Source organism: Stegastes partitus, unplaced genomic scaffold (genome assembly GCF_000690725.1).
Source record: "Stegastes partitus isolate 25-593 unplaced genomic scaffold, Stegastes_partitus-1.0.2 Scaffold1596, whole genome shotgun sequence".
NCBI classification, from domain to species: domain Eukaryota; kingdom Metazoa; phylum Chordata; class Actinopteri; family Pomacentridae; genus Stegastes; species Stegastes partitus.
Window position 1 is genome coordinate 88,699 of NW_007579327.1, and position 14,432 is coordinate 103,130.

The 14,432-nt window shown below is 44.7% G+C and overlaps 1 protein-coding gene across 1 annotated transcript; it reads left to right on the forward strand.

The window, feature by feature from the left end:
• Positions 1-68: 68 nt before the first annotated feature.
• On the forward strand, positions 69-11,507 carry kif3b (kinesin family member 3B). Its single transcript, XM_008300839.1, has 9 exons — positions 69-128; positions 1,933-3,435; positions 3,615-3,716; positions 4,805-4,927; positions 6,704-6,822; positions 7,082-7,198; positions 7,819-7,924; positions 8,867-9,078; positions 9,883-11,507. Exons 2-9 carry the CDS (start codon positions 2,032-2,034, stop codon positions 9,986-9,988), a joined length of 2,289 nt encoding a protein of 762 aa, XP_008299061.1. The 5' UTR covers positions 69-128; positions 1,933-2,031; the 3' UTR covers positions 9,989-11,507.
• The last annotated feature ends 2,925 nt before the right edge of the window (positions 11,508-14,432 follow it).

Genomic DNA, 14,432 nt, shown 5'->3' on the forward strand with positions numbered 1-14,432 from the left:
GTCGTGCCTCTTTGGGAAGGGGGATGTACTCGGAGAACCTGGCAACCCTGCCCCGGACCGTTGCGGGGAGGATGAGCAGCGGCTAACGGCTGACTGGGAGTTTTTGGATTAGCTAACGTCCGCCACTGGTAAACCTTAATTCTCACCTTTTGTGTGTCTGTGTCTGTGTCTGTGTGTGTTGTGAAGCTGTTCGTAGTGAGAATCGTGTAGCCGGTGTGTTTTGTCTCCGTGTGCCGACGCGTTGAATTGATTTGTGCCCTTCGCTAACAGTGTTAGCCAGGTAATGCTAGCACATTCGTAGCTTAGGTTACCAGTGTGTTTGCCGTTGCGAGGCCGGTGTTGTGGTCCAGTTATGGGCTAGCGTTGGTTAGCCGAGCCGGCACTTTGACTAATCCTCGGTAATATTAACTGAGCAAACTGTAGCTAAACGCACAAATGAAGAGGTGGCAAAAGGCTGTCACTTTATCACCTGGATATCCAGCGTTAACTAGTAGTGGGAGATTGGTTAATGGGTTAAACTCAGCTAGCTAATTACACTCAACAGTTAGGACAGTGTGTACATGCTGTTGCTTACTGCTGTGTGTGTGTGTAAATATTATAAAAGATTATTCATTTAAACAACTACATGACATGCTAGTAATCTTTTGTCACTGAGAGAAAAAGCAAAAATGTATGTTGTTGTGGTTAGAATAAGGTTAAATTCAACCAATTATGCAGTAGAAGTTTTTGAGGTGTTCATCTGGTGACAGTTTTAATCTACATCAGTCAGGTGTGGCTTTAAAGGATCAGAAGGTGCACACAGACACTCCTTTGACCAGTGACCACAAAGGGCCACCTTGAAATGCATCTTTATTCAAATGACACAGTTTGATCACTAAACTAATCCACATTAGTCAGATGTGGCTTTAAAGGATCAGGTCGTGTGATCAGGCACTCCTTTGACCAGCGACTATAAAAGTCCGCCTTAAAATGCAGCTCTATTCAAATGGCACGATGCCGCAGACGATAAAAGAATGATGTAAGGCGTCGTTTCAGGCAGCATGATACAGCAGACAATCGCCACATCATATTCCTGTCCACGAAAATGTCATCCGGCTTCACCGGATCCTTCAGGAAAGGTTGGGACGACACACCACAAGCAGCACTGACAAGTTCATTAAGCCTCTGTGTGGCAGGTGTGTGATTTATGACTGACTTGGGATATCTAGGCTGCATTCCAGTATTCATGCTACCACACAATTTGGCATGCCAGAGAGTGATCTAGAATGTCCAAAGACACCCGGATGTCCTTCTACATCCAGTCACATTTTGAATTCTGCAGGCGAGCGTGGTTTCCTGGCCATTCTGACCCACAATCCTCTGCGCAGTGTCACACACGAATAAACAAACTCGAGACACGAGCAGCGTGCAGATAACCGTTCATTTCGCACTGCAGGTTTAAGGTGCATTGTTGTTATAAATAATCTCATGCTGGCCTAGTTTCATGTATAGACCATGAAGCAGCGCATTTTGTGGGAGCAGCTGTAGTAAAAAATAAAGGACGACCCCACTCTCAATCTGTCTGTTTTTTACTTGGTTGTTTCAAAACCTTCAGTATTCTGTAAAGATGCTGTACGATTGGACAACAAATTGTTAAAAGGAATAAAAGGAAGGCGTTTATATTTTTGTTCAGTATAACTTTGACCTGATGAGTTCTATTTTCTGTTGGGATGTTTTACTGTGATGTCATGAAGTTTAGTGTTAACTGGTACGAGGTGTTGTTGACCTGCAGTACAGGTGTTATTGACAGGAAGAGCTATATCGCTGTCTGTCTGTCTGTCAGTTCCACCAAAGGACTCACTTTGTTGAGCCCAGTTTGTACAAATATGTGATTCTTTAACCATCACCTTTGTATCTCACTCGTTTAAATCGCTCACGTTTTTGCCCCTGCAGGTTCAGATGTGGGCATTTCCGTTGGTGACCTGTTCCTGAAGCTGCACCTCAGACGGAGGACACCAGGAGCTTTACAGTGACGGTCGGCAGCTGCTCAACATGTCCAAGAGCAAGAGCTCCGAGTCAGTCAAGGTGGTGGTCCGCTGCCGCCCCATGAATGAGAAGGAGCGGGCTGCCAAGTTTGAAAGGGTGGTCTCTGTCGATGTCAAACTGGGCCAGATTATGGTCAGAAACCCAAGGGAGGCTTCAGCCAACGAACTCCCCAAAGTCTTCACCTTTGATTCGGTCTATGACTGGAACTCCAAACAAATAGATCTCTATGATGAAACCTTCAGACCGCTGGTTGATTCTGTTCTTCTCGGGTTCAATGGGACTATTTTTGCCTACGGCCAGACGGGTACAGGGAAGACGTACACTATGGAGGGAGTGAGGAATGATCCAGAGAGGAGAGGGGTGATCCCCAACTCCTTCGAGCACATCTTCACACACATTTCACGCTCACAGAACCAGCAGTACCTGGTGAGAGCATCATATCTAGAGATTTACCAGGAGGAGATCAGAGACTTGCTCTCCAAAGATCAGTCGCGTCGTCTGGAGCTCAGGGAGAGGCCCGACACCGGTGTGTATGTTAAAGACCTTTCATCGTTTGTCACCAAGAGCGTTCGGGAGATCGAGCATGTCATGAACGTGGGCAACCAGAATCGCTCAGTCGGTGCCACCAACATGAATGAACACAGCTCACGTTCTCACGCCATCTTTGTCATCACGGTGGAGTGCAGCGAGCTGGGTGTGGACGGGGAGAATCATATAAGAGTTGGCAAACTGAACCTGGTAGATTTAGCCGGCAGTGAAAGGCAAGCCAAGACCGGTGCTCAGGGGGAGAGGCTGAAAGAAGCCACAAAGATCAATCTGTCGCTTTCTGCTCTGGGTAACGTCATATCAGCTCTGGTGGACGGCAGGAGCAGCCACATCCCTTACAGAGACTCAAAGCTCACCCGTCTGCTGCAGGACTCCCTGGGGGGAAACGCCCGCACCGTCATGGTCGCCAACATCGGCCCGGCGTCCTACAACGTTGAGGAGACCTTGACAACGCTGCGCTACTCCAACAGGGCCAAAAACATCAAGAATAAACCACGTATCAATGAGGACCCCAAGGACGCTCTGCTCAGGGAGTTTCAGGAGGAGATCGCGAGGCTGAAGGAGCAGCTGCAGAAGCGTTCGGGAAAGAAGAAGCGGAGGAGGCAGAGGAGGAGGGCCGGAGAAGGGAGCGACAGCGAGGATCTGGAAGATGGAGAGACGGAGGACGACGAGGAAGACGGAGAGGACAAAGGCGATTACTGGCGGGAGCAGCAGGAGAAGCTGGAAAGGGAGAGGAGGGCCATCATGGAGGATCACAGCCTGGTGGCCGAGGAGAAAGCTCGGCTGCTCAAGGAGAAGGCGAAGAAAATGGAGGACTTGAGGAGAGAGAGGGAGGCTGGAGAGATGCTTGCAGCTAAAGTTAAGGTAAACTGATTTTACTGTAATCATCTGTCTGAACACACTGAATGTAAACAGAAGGAATAACGCAGACTCTACTTCTTGTCAAAAGCTTTTAAATTTCAGCGTTCATTGAAGTCATTTGCCTTTTTCCTCTCATATGACTTGAAGCTGTCATTCATCCTGTGTTTTTTTCCTCCATCCAGGAGATGGAGAGTAAACTCCTGGTCGGTGGGAAGAACATTGTGGATCACACCAATGAGCAGCAGAGAATGCTGGAACTGAAAAGGCAGGAAATCGCAGAACAGGTAAACAAAACATTTTCAAAAGATCCAAAAATGTGAATAAAAATGTGATTTTTAGGTTACAGAATGGCTAATTGGATTGTCCAGAGCAGTGTGTGCGAGCAGACTACAAGACTTGGGCCACAATGTTTGAGACATTAGACAACTGCTGCAATCATTAAGTTGTTTTTCATTCAAGAATGGTAGCTTCTATAGCAAGGACTCAATGAATTTCTTATTTTTCAATAGATTTTTTCTGCCACTTGGTTTAGGCTACATTAATTATTCTATTACAATGAATTATTGATCTAAACAGCTGGCAAGTACTGACAAAATGAGTATAAATGTCAATATATTCATGAACACAATGGAAAAGATCTGTGGTGTCGAGTAAGTCAGTAAGAGTAAAACCCGACCTCCAGAAAATTGAAAAAAGAATTTTAAAAAATGTGTTTTTTATTGACATTTTATGGGCTAAACAGAGCCAGTTAGTTAAAAAAAATAGCTGGCAGATTAGACACAAATGATTGTCTCTTTTCCAACATGAAGCCCTCCCTGCCATCTGTTTGCTGTGACAGTTGGACTGAGGGCCTTTACAGGGACAATATTGCTCTCTAGTTTCCACACTGTGCGCACTGTTTTCCACACAGAAGGCATCACATCTGCCCCGGCCACGCTGCAGCTTTCTGCCCTACAGAGACGCCCCATGTGATTCTGTTGATATCACGTGTTTTGACAATAGTTTAATTTAGTCTTTGACATTTCTAAGTGGAGCAGTCATGCGGCTAAAACAATCTTTGCAGTAGTTTGAAGCTTAAACCGTGACCTCCATTAATTAATAAAGTGGCTGCAAGAGTAAACTTCTTAGCCACTACTGAAGCTGTTAGTTCTCCTGTGAATCCAAATTTATTATATCCAGTAGAAACCAATATTACACAACCTACACAATATAGGCCATGACTTGTTTGACAATGATAGTTTTTGACCATTGAGTAAATTTTTCCGCCACGTGACGACCTCCCTCCCTCTCAGTCTGTCTGTTGTAGCCACACTAGACGCAGCGATGTTGTTTAAAATTGCGAATAACCGCGTGTGGTTGTGTTTGTTTCCAGAAACGACGAGAGCGAGAGATGCAGCAGCAGATGGAGAGTCGTGACGAAGAGACTCTGGAGCTGAAGGAGACGTACAGTTCTCTGCAGCAGGAGGTCGACATCAAGACCAAGAAGCTGAAGAAGGTAGAGGCTGGTTTAGTTCACTGCCGTCCTTCTAGTCGTCTGTAACACGCCGACACCAGACACTGTTCGACCTACACTTGTAAAGACCATGTGCGTCATGGCAGCCTTGAGTTTCCTCTAATGGAATGACTGAAACACGTCCATCTTTGTCACACAGATCAATCGTGCATTTCAGTTCTTTTGTAGGTTTGTTATGGGTCTTCTGGAAATATGACGGAAACGGCTGGGTCAGAACTATACATATAGAAGTGCAAATACAGTGGTGACTCGATAATCCGACCCTTAACAATCCTAAACCTTGATCTCCGACAGGTTTTTAGGAAAAACCAACAGAACCCATTAAAAACAGTCTTAATATACCGACAGCCTTGGATTCTGACTCCAACATGACGTTTTATGTCACCAATCAGGATGACGGCGTATTATCTGACTGAACAATCCCACAGATTGGCTACGTTCACACTGCAGGACTTGATGCTACATTCAGATTTTTTTGTGAGTTCCTTCACATTTCCAATTAAGTACGACTTGTATTTGATCTGCTGTGTGAACTTCATACGACCCAAAAGTGTCCCGCATGCGCAGAAGAGGACACGACGACGTCACACACAGCGAGCGTGCTCAGTGTCTAAACACAGATGGTAACGGTGGAGTGTATCTTCCACTCCCCCACCGCCACCGATGGTGGAAACAGAAGTGTGAGCGCTAACTAAACTAGCATCAGCAGCCAAGTACTGCCTGTGTGTTCCGGCCACTTCCACCCCGTCAGAGCGCTGCCCCGGGGTGGAAGTGTCCCCCAACCGCGGCAAATATTCATCATCAATTGGGCCCAAATATCCAGAGCCCAGAAAGTGCTATTGGGACCAGCCCCACTAGTTATTATAACAACTATAAACAATGAATATTAACTAATGAGCCTTCCAGCATCAAGCCCTCCTTGCATCTCGACCTCCGTCTTGACAATCTGACGACCTTGCTATCCGACATAAAACAAGGTTTTACATTTAGTGTCGGATTATCGAGTCACGACTGTTCTTATTTAAATCTCCCTTCAACATTTTTGTTTGATGGCACTTCTCCAGATTGTTCTCTCCTGACTAGATCCTTGCTCGTGTTGTATCTTCTCTCAGATGTACGTCGCTTTGGATAAAAGCGTCTGCTAAATGAAACTGTATTATTGTAGAATTTTCACCTCATCGAAGCGCTTTTGGTTTCCGTCCACAAGTTTCCGGTTCTATCTTTGACCCGTCTCTTGACAGAATTGGTGCAGACATGTTTCTTCACCACAGTCTACAGGTTCTTGATGGGCTTCAAGTCAGTACTGTGGGGAGCCCAGTCTAATACCTAAATTCTAGCCTGATTTATGAAGGAACGTCAGAGTGGGAGGGACTTTCCTCAGGTGCATTTTGGATTTAGGGAGTTAATAATTACCCTAGTAGAATCTTTTGGTAACAATTCTCACCTTGTCATCAGTAGACAAACATCAGCAGAGCAGAGGTCTCATGTTCTGCTGTCAGTATAAGCTGATAGTTTGGAAAACCTCTGATGCACAGTACTTGAAGCTTTATGTGTCAGGTAAGAAAATATCTTTCAAGTAAGTAGGTCGGGTACTATTTTAAGTCCGGTAAGAATACATTATTAGCTCTGTTGTCCTATTTGGGCAGCCCATTATTCATCGTGACAGCCAGGTGTTTAAGCCAAATTCTCAGGCTGAATACTCTCAAAGTCCTCTCGGTCATGGCAGCCCTGTTTCCTCTCTCCCTCTCCATCCTCTAGCTGTTTGCCAAGCTGCAGGCGGTGAAGGCAGAAATCCAGGACATCCAGGAGGCTCACATCAATGAGCGGCAGGAGCTGGAACAGACCCAGAACGAGCTCACCAGGGACCTCAAACTCAAGTATGGAGCCCGAGTATCACTGTGTTGGCCTGACGAAAAGACTCCGATCAATACCGTGTCTGATACCAACGCTGTCTGGTAGAGGAGGCAGCAGACACTGTGAAGATCTTCTGTCTTTACACTGTTTCCTGCAGACTTTAATCCCACTTATTAAACCCGCTAAGACATACATGACCTGGGCCTGACATGTTTGCCTGTACTTTCTTCTATCTCATCCTGTTTCTCGATCAGTCTAACCTGTCGTTTGTTTGTCTTTCAGGCATCTGATCATCGAAAACTTCATTCCCTTGGAGGAAAAGAACAAAATAGTCAACAGGGCTTTCTTTGACGAGGAGGACGAGTATTGGAAAATGAAGCCGATCACACGCATAGAGGAGTAAGTTCCACGACGAGCCTTTTGGCGCGTTCTTATCTGGTTAGAGACGCTCCAACTTGAACATGTACACGACTGTGAAATGTTAATGTAGCGCTTGTATAATGAATGATTTATGAAAATGAATGTTTACAGGCTAAAGGTGTGATTTGTTGCCCTTGTAGCTGTGCACCACCGTCACCGGGTCCCGTTTTTAACCCCGCCCAAGACAGTTATGATTGGTGTAAAGAAATACGCCACAGCTTTGGTTTTCTTCTTCTGCAAAATGATGCTAACAGGACGAGACTAGCTTAGACTCATTTGAATTTTACATGTAGGTTCAGAAAAGGGCACCAAAGAGAGAGAATGACATGTTTATTGTATGTTTCTTTAGAATTCGGTAAAAAAAAAAAAAAACAGCTTTTACTGAACTCGAGATAATCTTAGAATCTTTCGTTTTCGTGGAAGGTTTGCTTTTGAGATAAAGCAGCGTTTAAAGCTTTCAGAATGTTTATAGAACATTCATCATAGTGTTCCTTCTTCTGTAACGACAGATCGTATCGTTGCTTTATTGTGTGACAAACTAACACAGAAACGCTGTGTGTGATGCTGTGTGTTAAACCCTCTCTGCGTGTCTGCTTCAGCGACCACCAGATGATGACCAGGCCTCTGTCCGCGGTCGGCTACAGGAGGCCTCTCAGCCACCGCGCACGCATGGCCATGATGCTGAGGCCTGACATGAGATACAAAGTGAGCTGCACTTCCTCCTGCCATTTTTTTAATAAATGCATCCACACATATATACAATCACACAGATGCGCTGCTTCTACATTCTTCTGTCCACATCCTGTTTCACAGTTTTCACCACAAGGGCTGAGCTTAGACGCCCTGATCACACAAAACCAAACAAGGCAGTTCCAACAGTGCAGCTGACTTCATATAGCCTGAAGGATGAGAACAAATAGAATCACAGAGAGTTTAGTATGGGATGAGAAAGGCTATGATTCTATGATTGTAAGAGATGACAAACAAGCTAAGATCCACCATCCTAGTATTAGCTTTATGCCACACAAAGCTTAATAGCTAAAAAGAGTTAATTCCTACGTAATAACTAATTATTATTTTTCTTACCATTTGGACATCATTAAAAAGGTTTTCTGGGCGTTCCTCACAGCTGATTTAACAGAACCTTCTCTATCAGTGCAGCATCAGTTACCATGGTGATGTAGCAGGTGAAACCTTTTAGGATCAACAAACATCACTTAACCCTTCATTCTGCTTCTTAACACGCCCCCTCTGAGGTTCATTATGTTGTTAAGACAGCCTAACTAATATACACTCTGAGATCAGATCAAGTTTTGGGCAAAACTGATACGTCAAGAATGTATAATAACACCAGACAGACAGAATACAGATCACATGGTGAGATCAGGTGGAAGTGGGGCTTGAAAGTTGATTTACACTTTCCTGCCAATCAGAATTTGGATTCTTCCTGAGCCATGGTATCATAGCTAAGATGATCAAATACATTCTGTAAATATTATACGCTGCACCCAAAACATTTTCTCAGCCCCAATTTTAGCACGCAGTATTTTCAGAAGCATAAATGTGGTACGGCATTTTGATTAGTCATCAGCGTTTTCATGCTAACCTTCATCGCTAACACATGAAATGCACCTGAATTGCCTTTAGGCTGAAAACATCCTGGCGTTGGACATGGACCTGCCGGCACGGACCACTAAGGAGTACCAGGAGCCAGTTATCGCCCCAAAGGTGGCGGCAGCTCTGGAGGACGCTCTTAGGGATGAGGACGAGATCCAGGTCGATGCCTCCGGCTTCCACAGCAGCGCTGGATCTTCACCGTACGCCAGCGCCAGCAGCAGCCTCAAGAAACCAAAGTCTGGGTAAGACTGTCACCTGTTTAGTTTATTTGTTTATTTCTGCAGACAGCACACAATTAAAAGTAACTGCAACCGGAAAGCCCATCCCTCAACAGAGGTGGAGGTCTGAGGCATCACCTCTCACCTGTTTACAACTCAGTCCTAAGATCTCTCCCCAGGAAGATGAAACCACACCTAGCCACTAAAGACCCTAACGAACCCCATTGTGTCAGGGGGAGCACTAACGACTCACATAACGAGGGGGAGGAGCAACAAACCCCCAGTTGAAACATAAACTCAGGTGTTAATGGCTCCTTAAGGATATCAGTATCTGGAACTAGTCAGTCAGACCTGATGAAGCCTCTTGGATGAGAGGTGGAACATCTTCAAGGAACTCAAGCAGTTGCTACGATTAATCCACGAGAAATAAGTAACTGCACCAAAATAAGCTGCTTTGGATCTGTTGTCCCTGAGCAGGTACAGGAAAAGGGAACAATCCCCAGCAATAACTACACTTCATTAAACAATAATAAATAAAATCAGTAAAAACAATGAATAGAAGGTCATCATTGGTGGTGAGAGTGTTGTGCTGACATGAGGCTGGTTTTAAACACTGTACAGCCTCCTGAATCTTCAGCGTTTGCAGGGATGGTGTTCCTGTTCCACTGCTTTGTATCTGAGAAGGCAGATGAACTAAAAGCTGAAGCTTTCTGTCATCTGTCAGAACCACAAGTTGTATGTATTGTGAGCTGTGGGTGAGCTGGTGCTTCTTGTATTATGTGCATTTGGATGCTGTTTAACCTCCTGCCGCTGTTTTCTGTCCCTCAGTCGACCCAGAACAGGCAAGAAGTCGAGCACCCCGACGTCTCCGTTCAGCCCCTCCAGTCCAGGATCCCCTCTTTACCCACAAGCCCGCGGCCTGGTGCCCAAGTAACAGGTCCTACCACCGCTATCACCGCCTCCTCCTCTTGTGCACCTTTCCATTACGGGACTCGACTTAGAGAGGATGGGATCAGTTGTGACTACACACAACTTTTAAGACTAATGCTGCTTTGTAGGTTTGAACTGTAACCGCACCACTGTTAGCTGTCGCCCCTCCTCACCCCGACGACGACAACACAACAGCAGCAGCCGCGCATGAAGCCTCACATCACTGCTCAAAGCTTCCCTCACATTCGGCTGAATGTCAGTAATGTCTTATATACACATCACAGTGATCTTAACGTATAGAGAAACGGTGGTGGTGGGTTCGGACTGCAGTATCCTCAGTGCACTACTTCTTTGTATCTTCCCACATGTGCGTTGGGTGTCTTCTGTCTTACTGTAGGTGTGGACATGTGATGTGGTGCAGCGGCTAACTGGACGCTAACAGACTGTGTGTGTGTGTGTGTGTGTGTGTGTGTGTGTGTGTGTGAGCGGATGTGTTGTCGTATCAGTGTGCGTCACTGCCTCAATATAGACTTTTTATGTCAAAATGCGCTGTTTTTTTTTTTTCTGTGATCGGTCTTCTGATGTCGTGAGATTGCAGCTTTAAGTTGTGTGTCTGTGTGTGTGTGGCTGTGTGTGTGTGTGTGGCTGTGTGTCGGCTTCTGTCTTAATGGAATAGTTCATCGTTTTGGGAAATAGACTTGATTGCTTTGCTGCAGAGAGTTGGCTGTGAGATGACTTTCAGGTGCATCTCAAACAGCTCAAAAAGGTTTCTGAATTTAACTCAAAAACGGTAAATTGTCATATGTTTGCTGCTAGCCTAGCTTAGCATTAGTCATGACAGCCTCCGTCGGCCTACAAATGAATAATTAATATAATTAATTTGCCCAATTTGTACATAAAAGAAAAGTACAAAGATGTTTTGGGTATTTTGAAAGTTGAAAGAAAGTCGCGTTTTTGTGATTTAATTCAAAAAGGTTGAATTTCACATGCTCTACATTTATAATTTAAGCCATAATTATCAAAATTAAAACAAGAAAAGGCTTGAAATAGTTCACTTTATGTGTAGCTTTCCCCCCAATATTCTAAATATTTGTCATGCATCTGTAGTGAATACAAAGCTGGAGGTACATAGATGATCTTATCTGGCTGCTGCAGCTACAATATGCGACTCCCAAAGTACCTGGAACATGTTTTTACAGACGGAGGCAGGCTAGCCGTTTCCTCCCTGCTCACAGTCCTAATGCTAAGCTAGGTTAGCTCCAGTTGGATACGAATTTGGAGTCACAAATGTGCAAATTTCCTCCAAGGCAAAAACTATTCTTTCCTCTGTGTATGATTGTAACCGTAGAGGCCGGAAAGCAGAGCGCGCTGCCAACTCGGCCTCTCGCTGTAATCAGTAGATGCTGTTCTTCCTTTCGGGCGCAAGACGAGACGAGAGGTGGGGAACGACGGGAGAGAGCTCAGCACAGAACAAACACCCTCTGCGGACACGTTCTGGATTAAACAGAGCAGATTAAACACTAGCTGCTGTCCTCAGATTCGTCAGGTGACTCATACGGTGCCTTAACCTGTGTCCTCATCCTCTGCTTTTGCATTTAAAGCGTGCTCCACACATGCTCCACCTCATCTGTCCTCTCATTCATTCCAGCGTCAGGGAACACGTTCATCGCTGTCAGAATGCACTCGTTAGATGCAGAGGCAGAGCGCCGGACGCAGCATTCAGCCGCCCCCAGCTTTTCTGAATAAGGGCCACCGCAAAGGAAGGCAGACGAAGAGCGATGTGTTGTTGTTTTTTACCTCATCTGCCTTCGTATTGATCCGAGTGGCCCTTAGAAAGAAACTGGATGGTCTCGCAGAACACTTAAACCCCAGGAGAGCACAACCGAGCTCTTTATAGCAGGGATCGACCGATTAGGGCCGGTGCTGTCAGGGCCGATCGCTGGTAATCGAGAAAGACTGATGACTGATGTTTGGGACCGATATACAGCAGAGGACCTGTCATTCATTAGTAGGCTTCTTAATTAATAAGGCTGATTATAGCTGAATATATAAAATAGAAATAGGAGGGAATCATTTGTCTCCTCTGTTCAGTTATTGTTCTTCTCTAGTTTCTTAATCTTTTACTGTTCTTCACTTTTAATTCCTACTAAGGTCCAAATCATAAATAGTTTTCCAGACTCTGTTTCAGGTTCATCTGTGGCTGCCTTCTAGCTTAGCCGCTAGCCGTTAGCGTAGCCTTAGCCGCTGTTTGTGGGGACTGCTTGTGTTCAGTTTTTTGCAGTTTCCGCTCGAGAGACATTTCTGATTTCACAGAGTGACGAGTAGCTCAGTTAATCGGTTTATAAAAACACAGATATCGATAATTGGGAGAAAAAAATATCGGCCCCGATAATCGGTCCATCCCTGCGTTTACAGTACTGTGGTGAATGGATCTGAATATTCAAACCATTCCACACCTCCGGGTGGATCATATGCAGTTTTAACCTCCGTGTTTTCAGCCTGCTGCTCTCGGTTCCCCATCCTCTGAACTGTGATCGGGGCGCGCCGTCCGCTCGCTGCTACCGTGCAGGGTTCCACCAACCCTCGGTGACATTTCAACAAGCCCGGGTCAGACGGCACAAGACATCCGTCGACCCGGATCTCTGTCGCTGTTTGACTCACGTGTATTTACATATGAAACAAACACTTGTCGATAAGCAATCCTCTGTCACTTTTGCAGATGTTAAAAAAAAAAAATCTGGGTTTCCATATTGAAAAAAAAATCTAACTTATTATTACAATCTTTCATTTTTTATATATATATACAGATGTAGATATAATTTTTTAATCCTTTTTTTCTTTAAAATAGATTATTTTATTTTTTGAACGCTGTAATTTAATGTCGATTTTTTTTTTTTTCCTCGCATATGTCTTTTGTATTCAACAAGGTACAGGCATTTTTCACATTAGCATGGAAGGTGAAACTGGGGGATGTGTCGAAGCTGCTCGCAGGAAGAAACCGGTTCTGGTCACGGCTGAGTATTTACACATTTAACGTCATAATCTTTAGAATAAGACCTGATTGTTGTAGCTGACATTGCACCGCTTGTATAACCCGCCGCATGGTTTTTTTTAGCACGCTCGAGTAACACGTTTGGTTGTGCGAGTATTCATCAGTCACAGGAAATTTGGTGAACAAAAATGTGAACGTCTTAATTTAACTGAATGCTTTTACATCCGTATCCCTGAGTTACATCACTGGATCCAAACTCCGACACTTTTCTGTGACCGACTCGTGCTGGTTCTGTTTTTTTTTTTTTTTTTAGCCAAACGATGATTGTGCTGGTGCACTAATGTCTGTGACTGGCCATGTCTTTACTTGTTTAGTTTATTTTCATTATTAAAGACAATTCAATGGTACAGCTGTGGTGTGTGTGCAGTCATTGACTTGGAACAAAACATACAAACATCTTTTATAAATGTGTAGAGCCACTGGAAACATGACAAACGCTGCTGGGTCAACAAGTTTAAACACAGCGATAATATTTAATTAAATGTCATTTGCCCATTTTCACCTCAACATGACTCTTTTGGTTCCATCCACAAGCTTCTGGTCCTGTCTTTGGCTTCCCTGGACAGAACTGGTGCTGTTAAACATAACTTGTCTTTCTGACACAGACTTGTTTCTTCATCAGTCCACAGGTTCTTGATGGATTTAAATCAGTATTTTGGGGGGACCAGTCTAAAACCTTCATTCCAGCCTGATTGAACCATTTCTTTGCCACTTTGATGTGTGTTTGGGGTCATTGTCTCGTTAAAACATCCAACTGTGTCCCAAGACCAACCTTCTGGCTCATGATTTTAGGTTTTTCTGAACAATGTGGAGGTGATCCTCCTCCATTATTCCATTTACTTTGTGTAAAGCTCCAGTTCTACTGTCCTCTGGGGCATGATGCTGCCACCACCGTGCCTGACGGTGGGTTTGGTGTTCTTGGGATTAAAGGCCTTGTCTTCTCTTCTACAAACATATTTCTGCTCATTGTGGCCAAATATCATTTTTTTAGTTTCGTCTGATCACAGAACTTTCCTCCAGAAGGTCTTTTCTTTGTCCATGTGATCAGCAGCAACCTCCAGTGGAGCTTTCAGGTTCTGCTTCTCGAGGAAGAACTTCCTCCTTCATGCAGCTTCTCAGCTCCTGAAGAACACTGTGGATACTGACAGCTGTGTTCCAGCAGCTTCTAATTCACTGCAGACCTGCTTTTTGGTGGTTCTGGGTTCACTCTAGACTATCCTGACCAGCTGTCGCTCAAGATTGTGATGACTGTGGCAGTGACACAACTGTACCATGAACTTTAAAGGTTTTGAAGGATTATTTGACCCTAAATAATATTTTCTGTGCAGGTCTTTATGGGTCTAAAGGTTTATTCAAGGTTTATGTAACCCAAATTGTACTTTCTAACTCACAAGTT

Coding starts and splice junctions, on each gene's coding strand:
- kif3b (XM_008300839.1), top strand. CDS start 2,032: ATGTCCAAGAGCAAGAGCTCCGAGTCAGTCAAGGTGGTGGTCCGCTGC. Junction 4,928..6,703: donor AGACCAAGAAGCTGAAGAAG/GTAGAGGCTGGT, acceptor TCCATCCTCTAG/CTGTTTGCCAAGCTGCAGGC. Junction 9,079..9,882: donor CTCAAGAAACCAAAGTCTGG/GTAAGACTGTCA, acceptor TCTGTCCCTCAG/TCGACCCAGAACAGGCAAGA.